This window comes from Helianthus annuus, chromosome 9, assembly GCF_002127325.2.
Source record: "Helianthus annuus cultivar XRQ/B chromosome 9, HanXRQr2.0-SUNRISE, whole genome shotgun sequence".
In the NCBI taxonomy this organism is placed as follows: domain Eukaryota; kingdom Viridiplantae; phylum Streptophyta; class Magnoliopsida; order Asterales; family Asteraceae; genus Helianthus; species Helianthus annuus.
Window position 1 is genome coordinate 44,561,728 of NC_035441.2, and position 20,234 is coordinate 44,581,961.

The 20,234-nt window shown below is 31.3% G+C and overlaps 2 protein-coding genes across 2 annotated transcripts; both read right to left on the reverse strand.

The window, feature by feature from the left end:
- Nucleotides 1-1,311: 1,311 nt before the first annotated feature.
- LOC110875575 lies at nt 1,312-6,560 on the reverse strand. The gene is made up of 7 exons (XM_035976922.1): nt 6,347-6,560; nt 5,991-6,242; nt 5,454-5,892; nt 4,405-5,348; nt 3,061-4,281; nt 2,797-2,975; nt 1,312-2,730 (listed from the first exon to the last, which is right to left on the reverse strand). Exons 1-7 carry the CDS (start codon nt 6,558-6,560, stop codon nt 1,312-1,314), a joined length of 4,668 nt encoding a protein of 1,555 aa, XP_035832815.1.
- An 11,728-nt stretch (nt 6,561-18,288) lies between these two features.
- On the reverse strand, nt 18,289-19,701 carry LOC118479397 (replication protein A 70 kDa DNA-binding subunit C-like). The gene is made up of 6 exons (XM_022176285.2): nt 19,549-19,701; nt 19,177-19,444; nt 18,966-19,065; nt 18,733-18,860; nt 18,524-18,608; nt 18,289-18,454 (listed from the first exon to the last, which is right to left on the reverse strand). Exons 1-6 carry the CDS (start codon nt 19,699-19,701, stop codon nt 18,289-18,291), a joined length of 900 nt encoding a protein of 299 aa, XP_022031977.2.
- Nucleotides 19,702-20,234: the final 533 nt, after the last annotated feature.

A 20,234-nucleotide genomic window follows, 5' to 3' on the forward strand; every position in this document is an offset into this window, starting at 1 on the left:
AACTCCCTAAGATACAACATCAAGTGCAAAAAAGTTGTTAATTAATAGTATGGAAATGTTGGTCCTCTCAAGTTAAACATTGATCCTATTGGGATTATGGTGTTCAATTTTAATTTTTAATAAAAACATATTTACATAATATAACTTTACAACAAGTTGAGGCATTGGAGTGTTGTAGTCGATGTTTTGGGGGTTTTAAAAAAAAAAATTGATGTTTCACTTTAAGCATAGAACTAGTTGATTTTGTAGTTTTAACCCAAAAGTTTTTTGTTTTTCCAATTAACTTCACAACATTTTTACTTTCAACTTTGATCCCCTATGTTTTCATATTTTGCAAAATTTTTCGTTTTACGTTTAGATCTAAATTTTACGACTTAACGCGGCACAATGTGTGTGTGTGGTTCAACGATTTTACGTTTTGTTATACGCTTCGTTCTAAATTTTGTGAATTAACATGGGGCAACGTACGTGTGTGGTTCAGTGTGTTTACGTCGTCTATTCTTTTCATGTTTAATAAGTTCGTCACAATGCACGAGTCCTAAATCATTATTTTATATGTTTTACTAGGCTATCACCCGCGAACATCGCGGGTAGAAAAATTTATGTTTGAATTAAAAAATAATACATAAGTAATATTTATAAACTAATGAGTGGATTGTTTCCCTTACTAACAAATATTTTTTATTCGGTTTGAATAATATTCCAAATTGGCGTCCATGTGTGTTTAAAGGTTTCACGTAGAATCAATAACTTTTTACATGGGGTAACGGCATGAGGAAAGTTTGTTCGATTTGTTATTATTTTGAAATGCCTTTAGTGCAGGAAGTTTACAAAAATAAGTTAAAAATAATGGGTCATTTAAATTGTTTGGTGAATGTATTTTTTTTTGTTTCTATTGAATCAATTGGGGCAATCATATCTTGGGCTCCAATTGATTATTTTGAAACGTTCTACAGGCAAAATAAAAAAGTGTTTTCATAATGGCCCAACTTCCCTTTGACTCACACAAAAAATGTTATGCATTTTATGTTGCTTTGTGATAGTTATGTATTAGTGAAATAACTTAACACAATAAATACAAACAATAAGAAATCGTTTAAAAAAATACTATACTCTTATGAATATGTGAAATGGTATTCAAGTAGTGTTTCAACAAAATTATAAGTCACTGAGGTTACTTACTATTAATAAACACCAACATATGTAAGGTGATATGATAAAAAACAACTAATAACAACCATTCTAGTAATATCAACAATTCAAGTAATTTTTATTACAATTATTAGAATGAAAATTCAATTCAGACACATATCATAAGTGTGTGAACACTTCTTTGTAAACCACATTAGTTGTTGTGTTGGTAGGTTTGCCATCCTTATCAAGAATTAACATCTTCACACCTTCCCTTGATTTAACTCTTGATAATGCTACATATAGCTGGCCATGTGTAAAAACGGGCTCCTTTAAAAACAATCCAACCTTAGATAAAGATTGGCCTTGACTCTTGTTGATCGTCATAGCAAAGCACACAGCAACAGGAAACTGTCGTCTTTGAAAAGCAAAAGGAATTTTTTTGTCGGAGGGAATCATGCTAATTCTTGGTATGAATGTTCTGGTTCCGACATTAGCACCTGATATAATTTCAGCTTCTATAACCCTCTTTCCAAGAAATGTAACTTGTAACCTTGTACCATTACACAAACCATTTTGCTGATCAATGTTCCTAAGAAGCATAATTGGAACTCCAGGTTTTAAAACCAAACGATGATTAGGTAAACCAGATATCTTTAAACCATTAAGGACATCAGGAGAATACAACTCTTGTTGGAATGAATCGATACCTTTCTCCGTCGCACATATACTATCAGAACTCAGGTACTCTGTTGGTTCACCAGGAAACAATTCTAGTAGTCGATCATTTATTTCATGTACCACCTCGTTTTTTGGTGTCAGAATCGCCCTTTCAGAAAAATAATCTCGATCCTTATATCTTTCAAGAACAGATGGATATACAAATTGAATTAAACTTTCGATGGGATCCAAAGAATCTGTGATTAACAAATCAGATGGTATTTCTACAGTTGCTACACCATCATTGTCCCCTCCAACTTTACCCTCGCCAATATCAAGAAGCCATTCGGCAAATCTCTTTGTCGACTCGACTGTAGATGGTAAAACACCAACAGTCAATCTCATGTTTTTGGTAAAAGTAAGTAACTTGCAATGGGGCCATATATAGGATGAACTCAACGAAGCGTTAACAATTTCTTGCCTACTTCCGTTTGGAATAACAGGAAGAATTTGTCTAAAATCACCACCAAAAACGATAACCTTACCTCCAAACAAAACATCCGACTGACAATTGCTTTTATCGACAAAAATATCTTTTAATGTTCTATCTAAAGCTTCAAACGCATGTCTATGTACCATGGGTGCTTCGTCCCATATAATCAACCTAGTTTGTTTAAGCAGATAAGCTACATCACCATCGGGCCTTATGTGACACATAGAACTCTCATCTAAATTTATGGGGATGTGAAATCTAGAATGAGCCGTTCTACCTCTTGACATTAGAAGTGAAGCAATACCACTTGAAGCCACATTTAAAACAATCTGCTCTCTCGACCTAACGGTTAAGGCTAACGTCTTCCACAAAAACGTCTTCCCCGTTCCTCCATATCCGTAAACAAAAAATACACCTCCTTTGTCGCCTTCAACGGCTGTCATTATCTGATTATAAACATATAGTTGTTCGTCAGTCAATGAAGATTTTAGACTATCTAACTCGCTCTGTACCTGAGGAACATTAAAAGACAGTTCTTCATCAACCAGACGATTGTTTCCAACAGCAAACGAATCGTAATCAGGATAAGGAATTGTTGGCCATCGTGTCAAAGAGGACCCATTTCGAATGAGGTACTTCTCAATCTCCACCAATGTCTTGTTCTTCAATCTCTCATCTGACATTACAAGATCTGTACAGCAAAAAGTAAAGCCATTTAAAAAATGTGGGAAAAATTAAATATGAATACTATTATGCGTAATAAATCAAAAACAAACCTTTGTTCTTTGTTTCTTTTCTCGTTTTGTATAAAATGTCATCCCCCAAGTATTTCCATGTTTGTTCGAAAACAAATTCAGGTCTTGATAATGTGTTTGACAACAGCAAAGTAACAAAAAATGCACGAATATAACGACCATCTCCCGTAAAACTCGCTTCTTTAATAGCTTCGATGTATTCCATGTCATCGTCTAACAAACCCATAGCATAACATGCATCCCTGAAGGTTGGAAACAACTGGCCATCAACAGTTCTAATTTCTTCAAAGGATCTTGGTCCTTTGACTTTGTTTAAAAGAATTCTAAGAAAATATGGTTCACCCAAAGCAGGGGAAACAGAATGAATGCGTCCAATCTGTAATAATTTTCTTTTACATTCTGCCCAATTTCTATCTTTTAGTTTCCAACAGAATTTTGTAGGAAACTCAACATACGTAAGCTTCCGTGCTTCCTCATTATTTATGTTCATCTCCATCCACTTTAAAAAAATGGATGAAGAGACTGATGGCTTGTCCAACACTTCTTCAATATCGTCTTCGGCACCAAAAACAACATTTTGTTGACCTTCCATATGAAAAGGAAGCCTCATAACTGGAGGAAACCTATAGTGAACTTCATTTGCAAATATTCTCCAAGAAGCTTCACAAGCGGAAACGTACCTACAATCATAATAAGCTTTGATCTCATCCTTTGCTGTTTGTTCGTTATCTGTACCGTCTCCATTTGACACCACAAGCGATGCTTTGTCTGGACCTTTATTAATGTACTTAAACAAATATTTGATAGAACCCGCTTGATTGCACCATTCTACATTAATGTGAGCTTGGTATCTTTTCAAAAGAAGCGGATTATATGGAACGACACTTCTGTTGTCCAATTGAACTTTGGACTTGATAATGGTGTTTCCATTATCTCTTCTTCTGTATACAGGGAAACCTTCAGCATCGGTAATTGTTTCATTAATGAATTTTTTTGGAAATTTTTTTGAACATCTATTATCAACCATACAAGGACAATTGGGATTTGCATTTCCACATGGACCATGAATCATAAACTCGGATACAAGAGCATAAAGAGCGGGATCTTGAATCTTATCTAGTATCTCAGCAGATATGAATTTGTCTACGTGATCAACAGAGAGAAGCTTGGATTCAGGTTTCAAAAAAATACAAATGTGAGCATGTGGCAATCCACGCTTTTGAAATTCAACAGTATAAACCGCTACAAAAAAAATTAATAATATTAGAGTAACTGTAAAAATTTCATACTAAAAATAATAATATAATAATAATAATAATAATAATAATAATAATAATAATAAGAATATTTACATTGTATTTATACCTGCACTTAGTGCTCCAAACACTTTCTTGTCCTTCAAATCCTTTATAATTGAATCCAGTTTCATCTTAAACAAACGGCACATAATATCTGGTCTGTCCTCTTGCTTAATAGAAGTATTTCGAAGGTATCGGATAATCTCTGGCCACTTAGGATTACATGTCACCGTAATGAAAAAATCAGGATACCCGAACCATTTGCAAATAGCCATAGCATCTAGATAATTTTGCTGCATATACCGAGACCCACCAGTAAAAGATGATGGTAGTACTAACCGTACCCCAGTATTAGATAGATCCTCTTTTCCTTCATTCTTAAATTTCTGAAGATTTGTGTATGATTCAGACCTAAGATGTTTTTGTTGAAAACGGATATAATTAAGTCTTTCACTCTCGATCATGGTATATGCATCAACCAAAAATTGCTGGAACAATCTGCGGGCATTTAATATTACCGAAAATGAAGTTGATCGATCTTGGATTCTATAAGCAAAGAATTCTCTCATTGTACACTTGGGACTAATTTTCTTTAAAGTACTTATACCATCCCTATGAGGAATGTCTATTCTATATCCGTCATCACCATTGGGAAAAAGAATTGGATACTGAAGTGCAAGATATGATGGATGTAGTTCACTTATTCGTTGAAGACCTTCCGTGTGAGACTCAACAACAATATCACGATGGTCAACTATTTGTTGGATACCACCAACAATCAATGCAGCAACTTCAGAAGATGAAGGAAAGTTGTAAGTACGACCATCAAGATCTCTTTTGTAAATGATACGAAGTTTGAAGTTCTCATTAGGATTATCATTGAAGTGGTTTCTTGCTATTCTGTAACTTTTAACCAACTGATTATTATTATTATCCAGGAAGTCTTTTAAAAACTTTATGAGATGAAGATCTATTTGCTTTAAATGCAAGTCGGACTTATTTGTGGAGTCACTGTGAATTAAGAAAAACGTGTTAACTAAATTTAGCACATAACATAACATCTGTGTATTGGTAAATAAAAAAAAACTAAAAAGAACAATAGTTGGTATGAAATACCTGAACAACTTATTTCGATTTGAAACTTCATTCTCAGTGTCATAAATATAAAGCTGGGAGAACTTTGGCTGTTTTCCAGGTGCAGGTACCAAACCACCTAATGAATGAAAATTCTGTCCACTTATACGAAATACATAAGGTGCCCTGCCACTATTGATGCTTGAATCTACTTTTCCACCCATGGATGTGAATGCGAACATAGAATTATATCGACGGATATTCTTTAGAAAATACTTGTTGTTTTCATTAGAATTTGCAAATAGATCCTTGTATATTGAAGAAGGCTCTTTCAAATCCGGAAGCTCCACTTTTCCATAACCACAACATAAGCTATAGCTTAACTTACCCAATGTAATTCTCCCTTTACCACCTTCGTCAGTCCATAACAATGAATCACACATCTCACATTTAAGGCTTTGATTACCGTGATCCAAATAATCTAACATAAAACAAATTGATCACTGAGTAATGAATAAATTAACGAATACAGTTTATTTAACTAATAAATAAACAACAAATACTCAGAATTATTATAACCTGTCGATACACCCTTACAAGGCTCTTGAATGGGAGCAAAGTCTACATTCTCATCATCAGACGTAAGATCTAACATTGGAATAGGATCAATACGGCGTTTCTTAGGTAAAAGCTTTTGTTTACCGGAATTCAGCTTTGTTAACGTTGAGGACGATTGACCAATGGAGTTACTGCTTTGTGTAACAATGTTTGAAACAATAGAAAACCGAGTACTTGTAGAAGTGGTAAATTCGTTATTCAAAGGAAGACCACCTATTGAATAAAAAAATAGTAGCTAGTGAGATATATTTAACAATACATAAACTATAAAAATTTATAGACTATAATGAGAAATAAAAGTTGATGAGATAACATACTGGTCGTGATGGTACTTGATGATGCTGATGTGGTTACATATTTCAAGTTCCGCACTGTGTGAAAATTATTAGATGATGAAGAAATATTTGGATTATAATTCTCTTTGTCGATGACCTGAGACCGATTATCGACTTTTGAGCATCCTCTACTAAAAGGACCAGTACTTTGTTTCTTTGAATTCGATCGTTTGCTATCAAGATAGAGCTTGCGCATTTTTCTTCTTTCTTTAGCAAGTAATCCTGAATTATTCAATTTGATAATACTATATATATTAGATCCTATTCGTGTAACAAACTAATATAACAACGTAAGAAGTGTAGTCAATGAGATAACACATATTAAGTTACATTAAGATATGACATACCAATTGAGTTATAAGTTAACGAAACTGATTCATTTGTACCTAATAAATTATGTATATAAAAAATCAATAAGCACAACATACGATATGAAATCGTTAAATAACTGAAAATAATGAAATATATAACATACCAATAACTGTTTGAGGTGTATGAGCGAATGATATACCTAGATTAGTGGTTAAAAGTTGCCCACAAAATAGAAATATATTTATATTGTACAATAACTAAATTTAAATTGATCCAATAATAAATAAATACTTGTAATATGTCAAATTTACCATTGGAAATATTGGACAACGGTGTTCTTGGAAGCGTACCTACACACATAGTTTGTAACGTGTGAGTATATATAGAGATTACTAATATCAAATGGAATACATGTAATTGTAATTGTTAACAAAATCAATTGTACTAAAATAACTTACTGTTAGATGATTCCCCAACTAAAGTATTATCAATCAACGGTGTATTTTTAAATCTTCTCTTACTTGCCATTTGCTGTATTCATAAGTCACAACAGACAACATACGTTAAATTCATAATAAAATGATATAAAGGAATAGCGTATGTTAAACATTATTTTCATAGAAGCACCGCCTTTTACACTATAATACTATTAAACATATGGTAATGATAATATAGTAGTTGTTTAAGAATCACCAAAGTATGTGCACCTAAAAGAATATCAATAATCATTACTGTATATTTAGTATATAATTAACGTCTATAATGATGTTAATGCAGGTTGTACGATTTGTACTTGTTACGCAAAAAACCTTCATTGATGGAAGACGAATAATTTGGATGGGAAAATGATGGTTAACAAAATCAAAATATAAAAAAGTGTTAAATAGGTCGGTTACGCAATTGTTAAAAGCCCTAAAATGATGCATAACGAAATCGTATGAAGTATGATTAGATTTTTTACTTCACGTTTGTAACTTGAAAACAGTTGCTGATATAAGAAATGTGGATGGAACCTAATAAAATTGACAATAAGAAGGTAATAGGTGAGTCAATTGGTTTAGTGTCATGCAATAAGGTTATGGTTAATCTGTGATATGAATAAATCTGCATATGAACATGTTATTAGTACTTACGTAACCGTGTGTTTTGCTAATATGGAATGATTGGATGATGTAAGGTGATGATCAGGAATCTGTATTGCATTCAACTTAAAAGAACAATATTACGCGCATCGGATATTATAATTTAACAATGTTTAAAACATGAACATATAACATAATAAGAGTTTTGCAGATACCTGAGAAATGAGGTTATGTAGAATCGTTGGTATGACAACGAATAAAAGAGAAAGGATAGCTAAAGACGTAAGAAAGATAGTGTTCGATGCTTTGACAAGGAATTCAAGTAACTGGTTGATGAATATAAAAAATGATAACTACTTTTATTCACACAATGAACTTATTTATATAAAGTATGTAGGATAACTAATAATTACAATTCGATAATATATAAGGAAGTAAATTAAAATAATTAATATTAAAATATAAGTTACGTTCAAAAAAATATAGGTGCTCTTTAATTAGAATATTGTATTGAAAAGAATTATTAAATACTTGTATTTACAATTAGTATAAAATAATAGATGTCAATTTTTAAATTAAATAAGGTTTTGCATTCTTTCCATATAATGGTCCTTTATCTAAATATAACTCATAGGGTAGGTTGACTAAATATTGTAGAAACAAAAAAGTCGATTGCAAATCCAGTTGTGAAGTGATTTTATATATTTTTAATATTAATAAAATTATGCAAAAATATATGTAAAATTTATAGTTCATCAAGTTTACAAACTTAAGTTCACATAATATGTAAATTAATTTGACTCGTGAGTTTGTTTGTTTTTTTGTTCTAATGGAACAAATGGATCTATTTACATAAGTTGGGCTATGGTTGATTATGTATAAATGTTATATAGGCAAAAATAGTGTTTTCATAATGGCCAAACTAACTTTTGAACTACACCATTTTTTTATGCATTATTTGTTACTTTTCGATAAAAATTAGAACATATCTGAAATATAAATCCGATATAAGAAATCCGTCACATTGAATTAAGATAATGAAAACATAAAACACCGAACATTTTGCAAACCTAAACGAAAGAAATCCAATACGATATTATCCATATATATTAAAAACAGATATTTATTGAAAAACCCAGAACACAATTCGACACAAAATACGGCCCCCTCATATTATCAGATGAGAAACGGATCAGGATGGATGCCTTCTTCAAGAAGCTTTTCCTGTTACAAATATCGAAAATAATGTGACAATCACTACAAGGAGTGTTAAATATAAATATAGCAAATTTAATTTCATTCGATTTATTATATGGAAAAAAAATATATTACCAATCTATTATTAACGCGGGTGCAATGCTTCATCAGAAATTCAAAACTTGTTAGTGCTTCATACCAATCTTTACATACACTTCTGAACCGAACAACTGATTTGAGAGGGAGCCTAAAAAAAATTTCCATGAGCACCAAATCAAATGGCATATTCTCCGTGATACAAGCAAACCTAGGAAAAAAAAAATACACATATAATAACCAAACTAAATTACTTCGTTATCATAAATCAAAAGAGAGTAGGTATTACAAAAGATATTTCGATAGTACCTTATAGAAGAAACACAAAAAAGGTATAGAAGTTGATATGTATTGAATGAAAACATTCTTGTTAATTTATATGAAAAAAAGAATTATAAAAGGAATCTATATATATATCATTCATTACATGATTTTGTCATATGTGAGATGATATAATTGGGATAGATATATGATAGGCATATGTGAGATGAGACATTAATTATTATGTTTATTATAAATCTTTAATATGTTAATAATATGTTTGGAAAGTATTGAAAAGTTGGTTTCGAATTTGTCATAATTGTTGAGAAAAATATTAGTTTGATCATAATTATTTTCATCAATCACTAAATTAATTTACCGAATTTTAAAACATTCCAAAAATGAGAACAATAATTTTAGAATTATAATTAAACTTGGCAGATGTATTCGCATAAATTTAATTTAGGAAAATAATGGAAAGGTATATTATATCATTAAACTTTATAAATATATATTAATTATGTGTATTAACATTAATTTTAAATGAACACCAAGAATTCGTCATTTAATTAAGTGTATATATAGATTTTAAGAAAAGGCCATAAAAAATAAAGCAACCTAAATTTAACCGGGAATCACTGTAGACTTTAGAAAATTTTGGATGTCTTATAAGTTTAAAACATTGGTTGTTGATGTATAGATAATTAATTAGAATCTTACTATAGTTACAATATGATAGTAAGTTTGACAACCTAGCAAACGTCCGAACAGTTATCATTCATAACATCATGACTCAAACATTCCAAATCCGTAACGTTAAAAGATTTACAAAACATGATTGAGGAAGTTGGTAAGCGAAGATACTAAAACATGTACATAACATGCAAAACTAAATGACTGAACATGTCGTTAGTGAATCTAAAGTAGCAGACCAACAAAAACGGCTATTGTACTAATAAGTAAACACAAAAGGATAAGAATACTGTTTTTAACCACCAACACATCCGATCTAGCACCACCACGTCAACGGTAAATCAACATACCTTTACTTTTGACATAAACCATATGAAATTCGGAACCTTTGACTAACTGTTTGTCTCGAACAAAATTCTTCATACCAGTCACGTTATAGCGCGGATATCCTTCAGAGTGCTCGACACCAACGGACACGTCCCAAGTCAAACCAGCAGAGTCCTTAATAATCAAATCCCTCTTACGATCCAAACCGTGCAATTGTGCCCACTTCTTTTTTAGTCGCTACGAATACCAATAAAATAATTAAATATTTTAATTGGTTATTATACGGGTCATCGATTTATAATGAATACAAAACAACACATGCATTAGCAGTATGAATATGTAAATTTCAAAAACTTACATAATGATTGTCCACGCGAAATACAACCGGTACTTCATCGTCCGTACTCTCTTCAACACCAACTACCGGAATGGGATTAGGCAAATCATCATCAGAAATATCAATCACCTCATTTGTAGGTTCTTCTTTGACAGCACAAAGTTCTGGTGGTAGAGTTAATAGGGTGGGTTTGCAACAGAAAACACTCATCTCAAATGTATGCAAATCAAGCATTTCAAAAACGACCAAATGATGATCAGTAATAGACATCTCCTTCTTGATTCGATTCCAACCAGTTGTAATATAGATATCATTGTCAAAAATATCCATACGAACGAACCATTTACGATTACAAGAGGAACGTACCACAACAGGATAATATGGACAAGTTGAAAGCATCTTGTGATCAACAAACAACCTACTCACATACTACACGTGATATGCAAACATATATAAGTTCAGACGTTGAAAACAAATATTCACTTCAAAATTTTAAACACATAGAATTTAAAATGGGATAAGTACCATGCAGTTATCACGGTCCCAAGGATTTCCATGTTGGTAGTAGAAATACTCAGACGGCGCAAGATTTATGTCTTGATAAAAGTAGATGAGACGAAATGAAGATAAAGCTTCTTCGTATTGGAAAACCACCCAGGCAGATGACGGTAACTTCAAAGAAGTGACCATATCAAGCCACCCGTTATACAGAAAGTAGTCGCCTGCAATCTTAATAATTTTTACTTTAAAAATCATCCCATCGACAGTGCGGATGACAGCATTCTTATCCGGGTAGTTGAATGTTTTAATCCAATCGCCATATAATGCCGGAAGTTTCTATAAAGAAAGACAGTATGTAATGTTAATATTAATTATAACATGAATAATCAACGACAATTAATTAAAAATTGAATTATGTTGGTCCAAAATTTTATAAGATTAAAACTAACCAACGATTTTCTGTCCTTGTTATGGACACGAGCAGTAAATCCATAAACCATTTAAGCTTCCTACGTATGCCTTCAACATGACACCATTAGTTTAATATTTATACAATCAAAACATAATAGTAAAATTGTAATACTTCAAACAGGATGTTCCAAAAATATAAAAAAAAATTAAAAAATAGAAAATATTTATATAAAATCACCAAATCTAACCATTAACAGTAAACCTAATCAAAACAAAATCCATTAATAAAAACACAAAATCTTCAAATAAGTTTATGTCTAACCCAATACTTTCGATCATTGTAACATAACAATATAAACAAAATTGCAAAGTACAAGATTGCAAACATAGATTACTACACTCCAGACCAAACAATCTCGATTATTGTTTTGGTTTCAGGTTTAATCAGAGATAAAACATCAAGAAACACATACTATCCAAGATTATATATTCTGATAATCTTATACAAAATACTCGTATAAGATTGAAGACATAGATTATTACCCTAAAGAACAAATATTTTAGAGTAAAAAAGATGAAAAAATTACACCAAGCGGAGATGGAATCAAACATTTAACCAGAAATAATAGATGAAGACAAACAAAAGATCCAGGTATGTGATTGCATGTATAGATACATAATCGGCGATGGAAAGCTTTACATTTAAAGTAAATAATATGAAAACAATACACCAAAAACATTTTAGCTATGAAAATGTATGATATTACCGATGAAGATTTTGAGGGTTTTTTGATGAACTTGTTGAAGATGAAAGTATGCCTTGGTTCTTGTGTTGAAGATTTTGAAATAAGTGAGATATTGTAAAAATCATTACTAAAATATCTCTTTATACAGGGTCCGGATACACATGGTTCGGCGGGTCGGGTATGTTTCCTAACTCTCGCGGATATATCTTATAGGTTTGTAAGTTTGATTTAAAAAATATATAATGTATTGAAAGTAAATAATATTGGTATCCATGTACAATAATATTTTAAATTTGAAAATGCAAACTTATACAATATGAAATTTATATTTATATCTATATATATGTAATGTATTTAAAGTGACTACGGGAGATTTTTGAGAGTTAGGTTCATTCGTTTGGCTGTAGTGCCATCCTTTTTGTAGGGATAACCAATATCAAGACCCTTATGGTGATGCGATCTCATTATCCAAGGCCACTTAAACATGACACATCATACCTTATTTAGCATGTCTATTAGACCATGTGTAGTGGTAGTGGGTTATAATGCCCCCATCATGGGGCATTATCCGACACGTGGCGTCCTAGTCAGCGATGGGGCAGTATAGCAAAAGTGGTGTAGTGGGTATAATGCCCCATAATGCCCCCTTCCAATTATTAAAATGAATAAAAAAAAAAGAAAAAAGAGACTTTTGGACCCACTTGGACCACTAAAGTCCCTCCCCATTGGTTAGTCAAAAGAAACTTCTGGACCCATTTATGTTTTGGGCGTTATCTTTAAAACGCTATTAGGAAATTTTTTCAAAATTTTTTAACTTTAACGCCCCATGTAATGGGGTTGGCGGCGTTTTAAGGCGTTATTTTGCAATGTTTTTTAAAAATCACGCCCCACTACGGATGGTCTTATATATAACTTTATTAAGTTGGGAGACGGGGTAAGTTTCCGGTGAGAGTTATCAAGTTGAAATACAAAATTAGTTTATGATAATTGTATAAGGTGTTAAAAATAGTCTTCTCATAATGGCGCAACATCTTTGTGACCATTTCGAAATTGGTTATGCATTATTTATTAGTTTATGATAATTATGTATTAGTCAAATAACTTTAGACAACAATTACAAACATAAAAAAATTGGTTTAAACAAATTGTATACTTTTATGAATATGTCAAATGGTATCCAAGTAGTGATTCTTAAAAAGTCTCATTGAATCAACAAATTTTTAACTGATTGAGGTTAATCAACGTTAATCAACTCGAAAACATGAATATAAGTTGGAACATCCTGGATAGGGAAAATTATATTTGAATTAGAAATACATAGAGAAAATTAGTAAACTAATTAGTGTGTTCTTTCCCTTCCTAACAAAATCTTTTATTCGGTTTTAGTCAAATTCCAATTTGGCCTCCATGAGTGTTTATAGTTTCATGTGGAATTATTAACTTTTAGGTTATGGGTGAAATATAATTATAATAATGTTTGGAGATAATTGTTAACGATAATTGTGGTGTTAGAAAATAATATCTATATTTATAAACATAAAATATATATAGATTATACTATACAACTTTTGTATTGTTTTTGGATTGATTTAATTTCAATTACGGTATTTGGTAATAAAGAAGGCATATTACCACAATGTATGTTAAAATATCTAATTTATGAAACCAACTTTTTTGACATAAATAAACATGAAACGTAATACACTTAATTCTTTTAATATTAAACTAAGCAAAAGATAAAACACAAGACACTTGAAACAAATTACATAGTTCGATAAACAAAAGATGAAATAGTGTCAATTTAATTAAATTTTTCTAACGGAAAGGCGAAACGATTGTCTCCAAAAATAATGCGCCTTTAGGTCCGTTAAAGCTGTCAACATGTTGAATGTAGTTAAAAGAATCGTTGCACAGTAGAACTTCAACAGTATCTCCCCAAATACTTGTTATCAACCACTTATTGTTTTTGAATTATATTCGTCCTTTGCTGCGGCTCCAATTGTTGAACTATGCGAGCATTGCTGAAAGAAAATACCGTTATCCAATCATCATGTTCATATTTGACCAATTCTGCAGTTAGTTCATCAGAATATCGAACAACAATGCCATGGAGCTTGTTCGAAATTGTTAGAAAATGCACTTGGCAAGGATTGACTTGAATACGTTCGGGAAAACAAAGAATACTGAACGATTCAGATACAACATCAAAAGCAACAATGTTACTTTCACCAGGTGGAATCCAGTAATTGGAAGCAGTGAAATAAATTGTTTTGCCGGAATAAATTCCAGCCGACCATGAATAAAAGTTTGAACCTAACCGACATCCTTGCAAGAAACTCAAATTTCTCCATGAGTCATTATGTCGTGAATATACACGAGCAGTAACTGCACCAGCGAAACAGTTAATATGAAGCACTTTCAGATCGTTGTGCTCGTCAAAGTACATCCCACCCGTATCGTCATGTCCGACCAAAATAACGACTAAAATAGTCGTCCGATATCAACTTAAAACGCCTAGTCGTTGGATTCCAAAGGACGAGCTCATTCGCATCAGTCCTCCTAATGCAAAGTAAAATCAGTCCGTTAAATGAACCTATAATGATTAATCTTGATGGCTGGACATCGTATGGAAAAGTGACGATTTTTCTGGTATCGACTTCCGAGTTGCCAGATACTATGTCGTCAACGACAATGGTATGTTTCATTCAAAGAGAGCAGCTTCTTTTGTAGTAAGTTTGAAAAGTCGTCGAGTATGTATTAAAACAAACTTTGGTGTAGATAACTCATAACACCATTGTTTGCAAACACACTTGAATTGACAAACTACCTTTGGAGGTAGTCTCGATAAGATCTCTTCAAACATCATGTCATCACCAATACGATCCATGATCCTTAATACTCTGAAAACAAAAAAAAAAATAAACAAAAAACGATTGTATAAAAACTTAATGTATAAACACTTGAGAACTATCAATTGAATATCAAATATTTTATAATAGTAAAATTTCATACCAATAACCATAGTAGAACAATTTTAACACTTCAAAGAGGATGTTAAAAAATATAAAAAAAAGACATTAAGAGAAATAGAAAACTATTTATATAAAATCACCAAATCTAACCATTAACAGTAAACCTAATCAAAACACAATCCATTAAGAAAAACACGAAATCTTCAAATAAGTTTATGTCAAACAAAATACTTTCGATCACTGTACCATAACAATATAAACAAAATTCCATTGCACAGAATGAAGACATTTATTAGTATGCTCCAGACCAAACAATCTCGAGTATTGTTTTGGTTTCCGGTTTAATCAGAGATAAAACATCAAGAAAAACATACTATCCAAGTATATGATTGAAGATAATCTTATACAAAATACTTGTATAAGATTGAAGACATAGATTATTACCCTAAAGAACAAATAATTGCGAGTAAAAAAGATGAAAAAATACACCAATCGGAGATGGAATCAAACATTTAACCAGAAATAATAGATGAAGACAAACAAAAGATCCAGGTAATGCGATTGCATGTATAGATACATAATCGGAGATGGAAAGCTTTACATTTAAAGTAAATAAGATGAAAACAATACACCAACAACATTTTAGGTATGAAATATGTATGATATTACCGATGAAGATTTAGAGGTTTTTTGATGAACTTGTTGAAGATGAAAGGCTTCCTTGGTACTCGTGATGAAGCAATAGAAATAACTGAGATATTGTGTGAGAGATATACTAAAAATATCTCCTATATATAGTGTTGATACCCATGGATTTTTTGTCGGGTTTCTTGCATATCTCGTGGATTATGTTATAAGTTTGTAAGATCAATTTTAAAAACTATATAATGTTATTGAAATTTGACTAATAATATGACTGTACAATAAATATATTTAATTTTGAAAATACAAACTTATACAATATGAAATTTATATATCTAAAGTGACTACGGGAGATCTTTAAGAGTTAGGTTCATTCGTTTGGCTGTAGTGCCATCCTTTTTGTAGGGATAACCAATATCAAGACCCTTATGTGATGCCATCTCATTATCCAAGGCCACTTAAACATGACACATCATTCCTTATTTAGCATGTCTATTATATAACTTTATTAAGTTGAGATACGGGGTCAGTTTATGGTGAGAGTTATCGAGTTGAAATACAAAATTAGTTTATCATAATTATATAAGGTGTTAAAAATAGTCTTCTCATAATGGCGCAACTTCGTTGTGACTCACACGAAATTGGTTATCCATTATTTCATAGTTTATGATAATTATGTATTAGTGAAATAACTTTAGACAACAAATAGAAACATAAAAAAATTGGTTTAAACAAATTCTATACTTTTACGAATATGTGAAATGGTATCCAAGTAGTGATTCTTAAAAAGTCTCATTGAATCAACAAAATTTTAAGTGATTGAGGTTAATCAACGTTAATCAACTCGAAAGTATGAATATAAGGTGATATTCAAAACACCTATGATAGTACATTTTTTAACGAAAATCAGTAAATGTTAAAGCATATAATATTACCAAATGCCAATATAAAAAACCTTAATTACTTCCAAAAAATGTCAAAATAAATCCCATAAAACCATCAATAGCATATAATGCCTTATTCCAACACATAAGTCTTAAAAATATGTAAAATGGAAATTCATATCGAGACCATGGGCAGATTCATTCATTTCTCTAACTTTGGAGTGATGAAGTCAAACTTGATAGCATCTTTTATTTCAACATCACCCGGAATGTTCGGACATTTAGTAGATGAGCTGTCAACAGCATCAACATCATAAAGTTCTTGAAGGTTACGTTTGACGTTTTCCAACTTTGACTGACCATGATCGGTAACATCAACATGTTCTGGTGTAACATTGTCACCAATTACAGATTGTGATTCCTGCAGAATAAATAAAATAATAACATTCAAATTTATTTTTCATGGTTATTGTTGTATTAAGAAAAGTGACACTGTGCAAAATTAAATGTTACCTTAGATATGAATTTCACATTACTGACCGAATCAGACAGTGATTGAACATTTGACTCAGACTGATCAAGCTACACAAAAAACCAAATATATACACAAAGTTGTATATTAAGAATAATGGTGATGGATCACCCGCGGGGAGGGTGATCGGTGGTTAATAAGATGTTTACATTAGAGATATTTTTTGGGTACTACTAAATTACCTCATTAATTTTCCATTTTTTCTCTAGCGCTGAGAGTATGTCATCATCAGAAGATAACATAGAAATTCCATAGTTTTCCGACTGGTTAGCAATGTTATAACTGGAAACTTTGATTTGAAAAGCAAACTTTCTGTTGATCAGCGTATCAAACTCAGTTGGAAGTGTTTGAAAGCCTCCTTCTGTCGAACTGTCAACCTATTTAAAACAATGAATTTTGCCTCAGATGTATGAATTGAATACATTTTAACCACAAACCTAATAAAATTTAGGATAATTAGGTAAAAGGTGTACCTTTGTATAAACATCCAGGAGTTGTTTGGCGGTTTTCTTAAAAAGCTTAATAGCTTCATAATCAAACAACGTACAAGACACAGTCCCTGTCGAATCCTGAACCCTTAGAGGTATCTTGTATCTAGTAGGCAGCAATAAACAACAAAATCCAAACATGCAATTAGATTATATGTTATGGATGAATACAATAACCATTAAAAAAATATATATTATACCGATGAATAGGGGTAATGTCAACAGCCTCGCAATCACCGTTTGTACACTCAATGATATTCTGATCTAAAACGTCAAAGCTGCCGTCCTCTTTTTCAACCAGCTGAGATCTCTCTTCAATTTGTTTCTTACAATGATTGCATGCTAAATAGTACCAAGGCTTATTATTTGATATTGCAATAACAGTACCAACGATGACAACCTTCTTTTCCTATTATAATAAAGTATTAGAATATAAGCCACAATTAACAAAAAAATACATTATGTAGGAAATGTACCACTTCAATGGAAGAAATGAAAGCATTTAACACAAAGTCACCAGCATTTAGAAACTGTTCTTCAACATTGGATATCACTTGAGAACATGAGTGTTTACTGGAAGACGACTGAGAAAACTCCTTCTCCACATACCTAGAAGAGGAGTAATGTATTTAAAAAAAAAGACAGTTTAACTTTAATTTCAAAATTACACAGAAATACCTGTCTTTGAACTCTCTTATCTCATCAATATCAGAATTAATGAATAGACGACTTGCTTCAAACATATTGGTAAGGCCAACTTTTTCTGAATAATGTTATACAAATGAAAAAAAACATACATAGCATATTTATTAATCTACATATATATAAGAAAATAAAATAGCTGAACTTTATTATGTTTCTTCATTAAATATATTTGAAATGAGTACCTTGATAGATGTTTACCGTGCCAAAATGCACAAGAAGAACCACATGATCTTCGCGGTCCTTACCATTCATGTAATCGGACATCTCGATTGCATACTTTTCCCATAATGTAAGACTAATCTTGGTATCACTGTACAATAAATTGTTTACATTTTAAGAATACAAACTTATACAATATGAAATCTATATATCTATATATATGTATATATATATGTAATGTATTTAAAGTGACTACTGGAGATCTTTGAGAGTTAGGTTCATTCGTTTGGCTTTAGTGCCATCCTTTTTATCCACATCCTCAATAGGATAAGACACAACCACGTATCCAAGAAAATCTACAAACAGAACAATGTGTTAGTTTAATATACGTTTCACTATGTAAAAGTATTAACATATTTTTGATAAAAATATAGAACAGTTAAATATAACTGGTGAATAATCCATACCTATAGGAGTATTAGCTGGAACTTTTTTGGTCAACACAGATTTAAAATCAGTGAAACGAAAATAGTAGCGAGGCCCAGACCAATTCTCTATTTTCAGAACAGAACTGAATGGATACAAAGATAGCTTCTGATCTTTTCCCGTAACCTTTATCTTTGTAGTATCTTTCGCAAGAGATGGTTTGTAAATCAATAAACAGTCATCAACAACCAAATGCTTGAGGAACCGTTTGAAAAGCTTGTTCAAACAACTACATTGCATAAATGAACCCTGAAATCAATAATACATAATGTATTTAAGTTCATCAACATGCATAACAAATAATCTATAATAAATTATTAGGAAGTTTCATAAAATAAAATAAAAAACGTAACCTCCTCATCCATCAAGAACATATCAACTCGATATATTTGCTTTTCATCACCATTCATTTTTTTATGCCACAATGATATGATCTTGGCCTTGATGGTGTAGTTAGTTAAGTGAGCATCGAGTGACCGGAACATAGTAATCTTATTGTTCTCCATTGAAGTGGTATACAATTATTAGCTCTAAATCCGTAAACTAATTTATAAACTACACAACGTTAATTTTTTGGAATGATTGTTAACTATTTTTGGAAGTTTCAAAAAGACCATCAATCAAGTTTATTTTAAGAAATGATTGTCGGTTACATTTCAAATTTAGAAGATTCAATTTCCTAGTTTTTTACGTTTTGAATTTTTTTAAAAATCATGCCATTAATAAAGATATACATTCTATTTATAATGCCAATTTTTTCTGTATAATTACAAAATTCAAAAAAACATACATAGAAGATTTATTAAATCTCTATAATATGTGTATTGAAAAAATATATTTGATTAATATATTTTAATTGAGTACATGAATAGATGTTTACCCTGAAAAAAATGCACAAGAAGAACCACATGAACTTCGAGGTTCTTACCATTCATGTAATCGGACTGCAAAAATTGAAAATAACATTTCAAATTAAAAATTGGGACATAAACATCACAACTTGTAGAATTGCACCTCTGATACTATCTACGGATTAACG

Bases quoted from the DNA above. Each gene is read 5' to 3' on its own strand.
- LOC110875575 (XM_035976922.1), bottom strand. From the start codon at position 6,560: ATGCGCAAGCTCTATCTTGATAGCAAACGATCGAATTCAAAGAAACAA. The intron at 5,893-5,990 runs GTTATAATAATT...GTTTTATGTTAG, and splicing joins TTGTAAGGGTGTATCGACAG to ATTATTTGGATCACGGTAAT. The intron at 5,349-5,453 runs GTATTTCATACC...CTTAATTCACAG, and splicing joins AATCGAAATAAGTTGTTCAG to TGACTCCACAAATAAGTCCG.
- LOC118479397 (XM_022176285.2), bottom strand. From the start codon at position 19,701: ATGGAGAACAATAAGATTACTATGTTCCGGTCACTCGATGCTCACTTA. The intron at 19,445-19,548 runs GTTACGTTTTTT...TATTGATTTCAG, and splicing joins TGTTCTTGATGGATGAGGAG to GGTTCATTTATGCAATGTAG. The intron at 18,609-18,732 runs GTACTCATTTCA...AACATTATTCAG, and splicing joins CACGGTAAACATCTATCAAG to AAAAAGTTGGCCTTACCAAT.